At 34.8% G+C, this 12,210-nt stretch overlaps 1 protein-coding gene across 2 annotated transcripts in view; it reads left to right on the plus strand.

Annotated features, from left to right (window-relative positions):
- Nucleotides 1-12,210, plus strand: part of LOC123549386 (WD repeat-containing protein 7-like) — a 64,629-nt gene that overhangs the window by 6,331 nt on the left and 46,088 nt on the right. For both annotated transcript variants that reach the window (XM_053545434.1, XM_053545435.1), the window contains exons 5-8: nucleotides 392-560; nucleotides 997-1,067; nucleotides 1,982-2,098; nucleotides 10,761-10,906. In XM_053545434.1, coding sequence (XP_053401409.1) covers nucleotides 392-560; nucleotides 997-1,067; nucleotides 1,982-2,098; nucleotides 10,761-10,906 — 503 coding nt within the window. The remainder of the gene's footprint in view (nucleotides 1-391; nucleotides 561-996; nucleotides 1,068-1,981; nucleotides 2,099-10,760; nucleotides 10,907-12,210) is intronic.

The following is a 12,210-nucleotide window of genomic DNA, read 5'->3' on the forward strand; positions in this document are numbered from 1 at the left end:
GGGGATATTAATGATTTCAGAGTAAGTTAGTGCTCTTCCACTAAGTTTGCTTGATTTTGATCTTTTGGGGCCTTCACTTGAAATAGAGATCTGCATAGGGCTTCACAAGGACATCTTAGAAAAATATTCTCTTCAGAACAGAATTGGTTTTTAGCTTAATTAGTAGGAGGAAAACTTCAACAATTCTGAAAATCTTATGTGTAATCATAGCTTATGTCTTGTACCTTGGAGGAGTGACTTAAGCCAAGTTTGGCCATTTATTATTGCTTCTACCTTAAAAACCTACAAGAAATTGCATATTTTTCAGTGTGTTTTTTATTTGTAAGTTTTATTTTAAGATAGCAAATTATTTCAGAAGCTAGTATTAATCAAGTCCATCAATATTTTACAGGCTTACCATTTCCGAAACACAAAGGATGTGCGACTTGTGTGTAATGGTTACTACCCAGAAATTGTGATAGTGGATCCTTTAACGTTTGAGATTGTGTTAACGCTGAGTTCTAGAGTGTCTCCAGATTGGATCAGTGCTTGCTGTGTTCTACGACCTGCAAAAAGAGAAGGTTAGATAGTAGAAGTACCAAGCGTAAATCAATAGCTTGCTATCTTTTGTCAGGTCTGCTTGCAGTGGGATTTACGTAAATGCTAAATGGCTGTAAAAAGGCATAGTACTCTGAGCAATACATTATATCTTGCACAAGATTTAGCTTCAATTAGGCAATCTGTAGGACTGAAAACCATTATTATTCATTTTACATTTCTAGCATTATCCTTTCACCTACCTATCCTAAGCAAATAAGGGCTCAGTATAATTTCCCCACTGGCATCTAATTGATATAAAACAGCATTAGTTACAGTTGACAGTTAATGATACCTTTATACTTGTGTCAGAAATTTTTTTCAAATGTTCTAAATGTAGTTACGCTTGAGATTTGCAGCTTGAAAAGTATATCTAGAGTATTTTAAAAATGCTGACACTGTTCTTTGATTATGTTTTAGATGATGTGATTGTTGCCATTTCAAATTCTGGAGCAGTGAAGGTTTGGGCCCTAAGCGGATCAGAGAATAGGGTAAGTTAGGACATTTTCGATTGAATCGTGTAACAATCTACAAAAAAGAAAATGAAAAGTTGTCTTCATGAACAATTTCTGCAGAAGTGCATAAGCAATTAAGTAACTTAAGGATTTCGGGTTGAAGTTAACATGCTTGACTGTCAAACCAGAGGTCACGGGTTCGAATCCTGGTCCAGTCATTTGAAATTTCTGAGATGTTCTTGAGTGTCTCTCACCTAACTAAGTAGCCATTACTGGTTTTCCCCAGGAAAGACCACTTTGTATATATTGGCACTATACACTGATGCTGGTTAAAAAAAAAATGACAGTCTATTCACAAAGAGCTAGGCTAAATTAGCTGGACAGGCCTGTGTCTAAAAGGATTTCTCTGTCTGTTCTGTCTGGCCCTCTGGTCAGATCGCACTGTGCTTGTACTAGTAGAGGATGAATTTTGGCACCCTGAGTGGCTGCCTTTGCACTATGTAAAGCGCCTTTGAACATGTTCTGGTATAATATAATATAATATATGATATAATTAAATAAAGATAAACACAAGCTCAGCCTCTTAAGATCTCAGATATTCTGTGGATAACCTTTTTAAAACGGTTTTGACAGGAATGATGGAGGAACAAAAGTGTTATGTCTTAGAGCTATATACAAGACATTTTTATTTGCTTATTTGAAAAGAATTTGTGGATAAAAGTTACTTTCTTTAATATATTTCATTGATAATCACCTCATTATGAAATCATGGTATCTGCCTTATTTTTATACAATTCCATTATAGTGTTATATGCAATAAACTGTTAATTTTCTCAAGATTTTTTGATATAGAGTTGCCACCTGATTTGCCACCTTACTTTTTCTTGTCTGATAAACAAACCTTTAATTGATGTTAGTTCCCTCATTGTTATTTTAAAATGCAATTTTAGTCAAGGCCAATACATGAAGATGAATCAAAACAGATACGATGTTTGAATGCACAGACATTGACATGCTGTCCGTACAACCAGCGTACAGTTCTCATTGTGTGCTCCAAATACTGGCAGGTATGTAGTCCAGCTTTTTCAAGGCTACTTCCTCCTGTTTGAACTTTTCCCTTTTTATATTAATTTCTCCATTTTGTAAGCAGCAAAAGCACATGTGCCTTCCCAGTGGTCTGTTTCAGAAATATAGTCTTTAGACCCAGACAGAGACAAAAATTCAATTTCATATGTCTTTACTGTGTAAGTTTTGTATAGCATATTATGCTCCTTGAGGAGGGGATATAGTTGCCACCTTGTCTATTTGTCCGTCCGTCCATCACACTGTGTGGAGGATAATTAAAAAAAGTATTGAAGGTACCAAGTTGTAACTTTATACATGTACAATGATAGAGGTCATTGAGAGGAAGTGTGCAGTGACAAGGAACCATAACTCTAGGTAGTCCTATTTTTAGCTCGACTATTCGAAGAATAGTCTAGCTATTCTACTCACCCTGGCGTCGGCGTCGGCGTCACACCTTGGTTAAGTTTTTGCATGCAAGTACATACAGTCATCAATGAAAGGCATATAGCTTTGAAACTTATTTCTTCTTTTTCTAGGTCAATTACCAACCTCTCTGGGTCAAGTCCCATAACTCTGACATGTATTTTGAGCAAATTATGCCCCCTTTTGGACTTAGAAAATTTTAGTTAAAGTTTTACATGCAAGTTACTATCTCCAAAACTAATGCAGATATTGATTTGAAACTTCACATGTGTCTTCGGGGTTATAAAACTAGTTGATAGCAGCAAGTCCCATAACTCTGACTTTCATTTTGGCCAAATTATGCCCCCTTTTGGACTTAGAAAATTCTGGTTAAAGTTTTGCGTGCAAGTACATACAACTATTTCTAAAAGGCATATAGATTTGAAACTTATTTTTTCTTTTTCTACATCAATTACCAACCTCACTGGGTCAAGTCCCATAACTCTGACATGTTTTTTGAGCAAATTATGCCCTCTTTTAGACTTAGAAAATTTTGGTTAAAGTTTTACATGCAAGTTACTATCTCCAAAACTAATGCAGATATTGATTTGAAACTTCACATGTGTCTTCGGGGTTATAAAACTAGTTGATAGCAGCAAGTCCCATAACTCTGACTTTCATTTTGGCCAATTTATGCCCCCTTTTGGACTTAGAAAATTCTGGTTAAAGTTTTGCGTGCAAGTACATACAACTATTTCTAAAAGGCATATAGATTTGAAACTTATTTTTTCTTTTTCTACATCAATTACCAACCTCACTGGGTCAAGTCCCATAACTCTGACATGTTTTTTGAGCAAATTATGCCCTCTTTTAGACTTAGAAAATTTTGGTTAAAGTTTTACATGCAAGTTATTATCTCCAAAACTAATACAGATATTGATTTGAAACTTCACATGTGTCTTCGGGGTTATAAAACTAGTTGATAGGATCAAGTCCCATAACTCTGACCTTCATTTTGGCCAAATTATGCCCCCTTTTGGACTTAGCAAATTCTGGTTAAAGTTTTGCGTGCAAGTACATACAGCTATTACTAAAATGCATATAGATTTGAAACTTATTTTTTTCTTTTTCTAGATCAATTACTAACCTCACTGGATCAAGTCCCATAACTCTGGCATGTATTTTGGGCAAATTATGCCCCCTTTTGGACTTTGAAAATTCTGGTTAAAGTTTTACATGCAAGTTTCTATCTCCAAAACTAATGCAGATATTGAATTGAAACTTCTCATGTGCCTTCGGGGTTATAAAACTAGTTGATAGCAGCAAGTCCCATAACTGATATGCATTTTGGTCAAATTATTCCCACTTTTGAACTTAAAACTCTTTTGATATTTAACTTTTTTGGGTAATATTTTCCTGCTTCTGGGTCAATATTTCGAATAGTCGAGCTTGGCTGTCTTACGGACAGCTCTTGTTGAATTATCTCCCTTTTTTGAAAATCTTGTCCCTGACATAATTCAAATACAGTGTAAGGTATTGACTTGATACTTTACATATTCATAGAGATCAGTGAGAGGGAGTGCAGTGTTAAAGAACCACAACTCTTACTGACCACATTTCTCCTTAACATAACCTCCATGACTGAAAAGTCCCTTATGCTTCAGTAATTTCGGGGAGCATCCATCAGTGTTATCGATTGCCTTGCTGTAACTAGGAGAAATTTACATTCAAATTTCATTAATATAAACAAAAAATAAGTGGAAGTAAAAAATTGTGCCTGTCAAAATTCTAAGTTGTAAGTTAGAGACACAAAACATTGATGAACAAGCATCAAGGCTTTTATGCATTTTTTATTCCGAAATGTTGTAACTTTCAGGTTGTTTATTTCTAAAACTTGAGGAGATTATTTGAATAAATCAGTTGGACAGAATTGACTGTAATGGTATCTGAATATTTACTCTGTGGGTTTTGTTACTACACAAAACAAATGAACAGTGCACAACCTCATGTTTATTTCTCTGAAGTGATGAGTGCCCATTTAATTTATTTCACAGCTGTTTTCCTTAAACATATGTATAATATGTATTACACATCTTTTTATAATATGTTAATATTTTTTCCTTTAATGGAATTTTATTTTTCTCTTTAAAGTTATATCTGCAATTATGAAATTGTTCGTGTTTTAAGTTATTTTCCCTGTAAATTATATTTTTGGAAATTTCTTTTTAGCAGTATTTATACTTGTTTGAAATATTTCCAATTTTTAAAAACTTTACCTTAAACCTTTAAGCATGTTTTTACCATTCTTTTAAAAGCTTGTAGTTTAGGCTGCTAGTAGTTAAATTGTTGGTAAGGCTCCACCTATACAGCATGCATTAACTTCACCGTTTGAGCCGCACCATGAGAAAACCAACATAGTGCATTTGCGACCACCATGGATCCAGACCAGCCTGCGCATCCATGCAGTCTGGTCAGGATCCATGCTGTTAGCATTCAAAGCCTATTGCAATTAGAAAAAACATTAGCGAACAGCATGGATCCTGACCAGACTGCGCGGATGCAAATGCACTATGTTGGTTTTCTCATGGTGCGGCTCATTTAACCAGTTTACACAAATAAGTCTTCATATATAGCATGATGATTGCAATGTGTTTATTCCCTTTTGATTATTATGTAAAGAAAAGATGTTTTACTATGAGATTGTTTAAAAGGATTGCACCGAGTAGTAAGACTGTGGTTGCTCAATCCTTTAGAGAGGATAGAGAGATTAACATAGCATAAGATGAGTTTTGTTTTTCTTCCAGTGCTGGAAAAATTTCTGTTTTTTGTGTAGAAAAAACATTCTGCTCTGTGTAGAAGTATGTGTTGATGTAAAATGAGACATTACACAACAAAAAGACTTTTATTACTTTCTGCATAGTTATGTACAAATCAAGCATGTATGCATCTTTTGAAATGAAAGTGTTGACGAAATGTCAGGAAATTGCAAAGATAATTTGACCAAACGTTTGAACTTTGCAAAGCTTCAACCAGAAAGTCCAGATCACTAGTGGTTTGTGTAATTAGAGAAAAAGTATAATACAGTAAAACCTGTCTTAAGCAGCCAGCCAAGGGAGTGGGAAGAAGAGGCTGCTTACAGCAGGTGGCTGCTTAATGCAGGTAATCTATAGAATGAATGACCATTTTGGGATATGAGACACTGGCTGCTTAAGACAGGTTGGCTGCTTAATAGAGGTGACCGCTATAGCAGGTTTTACTGTATGTGCATCTTGTCATTGATGTTTATAACATATTCATGCATCGATTTTGAAGGTGTATGTATTTCGACCTCCCACTGTGTTTTGGGAGGGTAACGAAAAACGGGTAAGATAAACTGTTGTTGCTATAGATACCGTATTGAATAGAAATAATCATATGTTAAACAATTTAAGTTCTTTCTTTCAGTTTCAGTGAATGAGAACTTGCAACTTTTAGCAGACTATTGTGCTGTAAAACTGTTTGAGATGTCACTTTATTGTTTAGTTTCAACTGAATTAGTTAGAGTGTAGAATTTATGATAGAATATGTTAATTTTTTCACATTCAGTGTAGGTTTGTAGAATTCTTGAATAGTTACTTTTTCACAATGTTTTTTTTTTTTTTGTGTGCCAGGTTTTAAGAATTTGTCTAGGTAGGGGGACGTACATCTTTATTAAAAACAACTGCCAGTGTAAAATCCGAACATGTCAGATTTCATGTTCTCACGGTCGCTGTAATTCTCTTCGAATTTTGACATTGAGTATAGCCATTCCAGACTCCAAAATTTTAAACTGAGTTTAGGATATAAGCTCATAATGCAACATTTTGACTGGTCGGGGTGTCTCTGTGGTGGGGGTGTCTCTGTGGCCGAGTGGTTATTGTCGCTAACTTCAAATCACTTGCCCCTCACCAGTGTGGGTTCGAGCCTCACTCGGACCATTGAATTCTTCATGTGAGGAAGCTGTCCAGCTGGCTTACTGAAGGTCGGTGGTTCTACCCAGGTGCCTGCTTGTGATGAAATAATGCACGGAGGGGCACCTGAGTCTTCCTCCACCATCAAAGCTGAAAAATCGCCATATGTCCTATAATTGTATTGGTGCGACATTAAACCCAACAAAATAAAAAATAAATAAATTGTGACTGATCAGTTTCATTATTGTACTTAAGAGCATGTGTGTAAGCTTTGACCTCTTGTTGGTGGTCATCAAGAGTAAAATAACTGTCACTTACTTTTTCAACAAATATTTTTAGCTTGACTATTCGAAGAATAGTCTGAGCTATTCTACTCACCTTGGCAGTGTCAGTGTCAGCATCACAGCTTGGTTAAAGATTTTCATGCAAGTATGTTTAGCTATCATTTAAAGGCATATAGCTTGAAACTTATTTTTTCTAGGTTGATTACCATCCTCACTGGGTCAAGTCCCATAACTCTGACATGTATTTTGGCCAAATTATGCCCCCTTTTGGACTAAGAAAATCCTGGTTAAAGTTTTGCATGCAAGTTACTATCTCCAAAACTAATGCAGATATTGAATTGAAACTTCATATCTGTCTTTTGGGTTATAAAAGCAGGTGCTAGCAAGGTTTACTGACTGTATATCATAATTGAAATTCCAGTACAGTTGAAAATTGGGGGCTCCCATTGACAAGTGGTTATATAAGGCCGCTGACTTCAATTCACGTGCCCCTCACCTATATGGTTTCTGACCTAACTTGGGGTTTAGAATTCTTCATGTGAGGAAGCCATCCAACTGGAAAGTTGCCATATTACCTATAATTGTGTTAGTGGGACTTTAAACCCAACAACAACAAAAAAAAAAACTCGATCAGCATCCCATATAAAATAAACAAATTTAAGGTAGTTCTGCACGTTTGAAAAACCGGAAGTGATGGCGTAACGTTATTTATCCGGAAAACGTAGAATAAAGCCTGGATTGGGCGTACGGAAATGAAAATCATTTTATGAATTAATTGAAACTTTGAGTAAATTTTTTAACTGTTGCTATATTTTAAAGTCAAATATATATTAAACATACAGTCGTTAAAATTCAAAATAATGTGTTAAAATTAGAGTGAAATGTCTGGTTCACTTTAATCATGGTCAAATATCTCAAAAATAAGCACACGGACGTATACATTTTTTTCCAAATTATAGTCCCTATTTATTAACAACCGTGGAAGTTTCATCAAAATCTACATTGTAGAATAAATTCTATTCGCGACACTGTTATGAAAGTTATGATTTTCCCGTAGACTCCATTATGAAATATGCATAGGTCCAAATTTTTCAATCAGTTATATAAATATCAAGCCACGACCCCTATCTATTTTTGATATTGCTGAATTTTCTAGGTATTTTCTGAAGTTTTGAAAAATCAGAGTTTAATAAAATTCTACATTGTAGAAAAGATTTCGATCCAAACATGCAGAACTACCTTAACATAAAGTTTTCTTAATAAAATTTGAAAAGAACTGTATAAAAGCTTTTATTCATAGCAATGTTGCAGGTCAGATGTTTGTAATTTTTACACTTCAATTAACTGTTAATCACTTCTATTTTCTTAGAAGACACAGTCTGTTGTGCTTCCTTGGTTTGCACTGCTTGGATTTAGTAGAAATTTTGCATGACTATCATAGACATACATATAGATCTAAGATATTGTATCTTCTGAATGATTGCATTTGAAATCAAGAATTAGTCTTGAAATCGCTGTGACTTCACAAATTTGGAAATTAATGTTATAGGTGAACATACTAATATACATGCTCTACGCTTTGGCTGATCTGTTGTAGACTTATATGCATGTTGGAAAGAAGTTATTCAGGTAATAGACAAACTTTATTATGTCTCCCATCACACAGTGGTGTGGGAGACATATTGATTTACTCCTGTCTGTCCGTCTGTGTGTCTATCTGTCACAAAGCTTGTCCGCACTCTTAAGTCGAACATTTCTCATCGGATCTTCACCAAACTTGGACATAATGTGTTTGACCATAAGACCTCAACCGAATTCGATAACTAGCCAAATTGGCCAAGACACTTCAGACTTATGGCCCTTGACATAATTACCAAGAACTACCGGCGCAGCATTGTAGACCGGTTACTCCACTCTGCTACCGCCGATACAGCATTGTAGACCGGTGCAGCATTGTAGACCAGTTACCACTACCGATACAGCATTGTAGACCGGTTACTCCAACATGCAAATACCAGTAGGCCACAAACAGTATACAAAGACAGGCTTACTATTCAGATGATTAGGCAGTTGTAGGAGACATGCGCTTTTCTCAAAAGCATTTAATGTTAAGTTTATAAGAGCAATTGCCTGATACAGTAAACTTCGGTTATAAAGAACAGCTTGGGACCTCTATAAATTGTTCCTTATAACCGAGGTTCCTTATATCCGTATAGCGAACTAGTTCCCTGTAACCGAGGTTTGTATAACGAACACAATTTGTATAGCGAACACTATTTGACTGACGTTTGATAATGGCTATGTGTTCACACTCCGGGCCGACTTTGAATAGTTGAGTTTCTAGCACCAGTTCTTTTCTGGAGAAATGGTAAGGTGAACTTCCTGCATGTATATGACTGAAGTAGTGTTGAAACGCGACGTTAAACCTAAACCAAGCCAAAATGTTCGTCGGTAAGAATGACTGTAATTTGTGTATATTTTTATCGGTTATTTCTATCTTCTTTTTAGAGAGCGCTACATGATGACTATTAGATATGTTGCAGTTACTCCCTTTATCTTGCTTGGCTACATGTTAGGTAAATTGACATCAATACTAATATAAAACAAATGTTAATTTTTTTTCTTACCAAAATGTTAAATTAGACTACCCATTAAAATTTAAAAGTGGGGTGTTTATGACATACAGTGTATTACGAATAGACAACGGCACCATACATACGGATTAAAGTATAAATTATACCTATGCTTTTGCTATTGTCCATTTTAGCACCTGCTATAATTTTTACAATTTGAAATTTTGTAAACTGGACTGTTTGCCATTGTTAATCACGTGTAATTAGCACATTTATTTAGGATAGTATAACCGTGACTGATTTTCGTTCACTATTGTTAACATGAAATACCTAATACATGTAGCTCTCGAACATAATTTGGAGTAAATATAAGTTTACTATCGTCTAGTATTTGGTAATTTGATGAAATTATATGTTTTCTTTTTATCGAATAAATGAACAAACTTAAGATCAAAGAAATGAATTAATTTGCGTTTATTTATGTGCATGAAAGCGCTTGAAAGTGCCGACGTTACTCTGACGTCATCAGCGATTCTCCTGTTTATTTCCGGTTTTCAATAATTTTTATTCGTAATGTCTGTTCCTTATAACCGAGTGTTCCTTATAACCGAGTTCCCTATAACCGAGGATTTTTACATTGAATAAAGAAGGAATTAGATCGGGGAATTGAAAACTGTTCCTTATAACCGAGTGTTCCTTATATCCGAGTTCCTTATAAGTGAGGTTTACTGTAATAAAGGTTCGTGTTTTAACATTAAAATGTTGAGTAATGTACAACCTATATAGAGCTGCATTAGGAAAACTGGAGGAAAAAAAACCACTTAAATTTTGCTAAATATTGTTTAGAGACTGTTGTTAAGGAGAGCTTAATTTATAAAGAACTTTGTCAGGTTTGGAAAATCTTGGTTTTACCGGGTGTATGGAGGTATTTCAGGGCTCGACAAATTCTTTGAAAGCTGGTTTGAATTTTCACTCATTTTGCTTCTGTCTTACAACTCTTTGAAGAAAAAATTGTGTAGTGTTAGTAATATTTAACCAATGGTCACAATGGGAATTATATCAATACACAGTCACTCAAAGTGCAGAAAAGTAGCTGGCTGTAGATACCCTATTTTCCCGAATAAACGCCCCCACGTTATATTTTCCAAAGAGGGGGCGTTTATTTGAGGTAAAAAATATAAAAAATGAAATTTTTTACAAAACTTAAAAACGATGGGGGGCCTTAATTCGGGAAAATACGGTAACAAAGATTCCTAGTGATTTAGTTTGAGTTTTATGTGCTGTAGCAATATAGAAAATATTTACTAAATGGCAAATAAACTCCATGTTCTTATATGTTATTTTTTAAAAGATTTTGTCATTGTTTTCAGTCACATTTTAACAAGATGTCTGGTAAGTCATGCTTCTACTTCAATTAATCTGAAAAGAAATGCTGAAGATGGACTAAAGTAATGAAAACAATGTTGGACTTTGCAGATATACGATGCTGGAGATTTTACATTACTGTGTTCGGAGTCCAATCGGTGTGGCGAGAGGTGGGCTGGTGGAGATTTTCTCAGCGTGGATAGAGTGGTTGTCTGGAGCAATGAAGGAAAATCCTATCTATATAAACTTCCTACAAAGTGAGTTTTTATCGTAGAAATATATAATATCACATTCACAGGAAAGAAAGAAACATTTGCTGTCTTTTATATTTTAGAAGCATGTAAAGTATATGGATTTAAGTTAGATTGAAATAAATATTTTCAAATAAACATAGTCAGTTGAGCAAAAGTTTGAAAATCAGTATGTGAGACAGCTTGATCTGTTGAACTTGAAGTGCAGAAAGAAGTTGTCTGAAATTAAAATTGCACATGTTTTATTGTAAAATGTACTTCTGAATTTGTCTCTCAGCTATGGTTGATGATGTATATTTAGTACTCCAGCAATCTGCAACTAAAATCAGCAAGTTTTTGCAGATTCAGCCAGCTGTTGAATTTTAAAACACTAATGCATTTTTCTTTTAAAGGCATTCTATAAAGATCTGCTGTATAACGCTTAATTTTGGTGGCCATTCCATTATACACTATAATTAGTCAAGGTCTGATGTGCAAAATTAAATCACCATCAAATATTTGTTTGCCTGCAAAAAAGGCATTTAAATGTTTAAATGTAAGAAGGAAAAATACAAAGCAAAGATATATTTGTAATGTGACTGTGGTTGGGACTAAATGCACCATTGATCAGTTCTACTAAGAACAAAATACGTTTTCTTGTTTTGATTTTGTCATAAAATACAGATTGAAGCTGTGTAAAGCAATTCACATTACATGTTTGGTAAAGAGTAAATAGTCTGTACACAGCTACATGCCCTTGACCAGTGACCTTGATCCCAAATGTCAGGCTATATCCCTGAAAATGACCTTGATCCCAAATGTCACGCTATATACCTGCAAGTAACCTTGATCTGTAATGACAGGCTATAACCCAGCAAGCGACCTTGACCTTTATTGTCAGGTTGATCCCTGACAGTCCCTAGAAACCTTTTATTGGACATTACCTCTGGCAGGGAATTTGACCAATATGTAGCATTCCGTACGATAAGCTATTTAAATGGAAACATGTACATTATATCAAGTACTGAGGCAAATAACCCTTTAGACAACATCTTATGTATTGGTGCAGAGAATATGTGATTTTGACCACTAAGTAATACAAATCTAAAAAGCTTTCACAGAGCAAATGATTCTTTTCTATATATGAAACTATAACAGTTTTACTGTAAACAATGAATTACAATGTTTTCTGCATAGGCATATTAAATATATCACACATTAAAAGTTAAAGTATAATCCCGGAGGAAAAAACAAGTTCCCTGCATTGGCTTGGAAATATTTTCTAAGAGTGTAGGAATTTTTTGGCATATCACCCGATGATCTAGCTATAT

Source organism: Mercenaria mercenaria, chromosome 6, assembly GCF_021730395.1.
Source record: "Mercenaria mercenaria strain notata chromosome 6, MADL_Memer_1, whole genome shotgun sequence".
In the NCBI taxonomy this organism is placed as follows: Eukaryota; Metazoa; Mollusca; class Bivalvia; order Venerida; family Veneridae; genus Mercenaria; species Mercenaria mercenaria.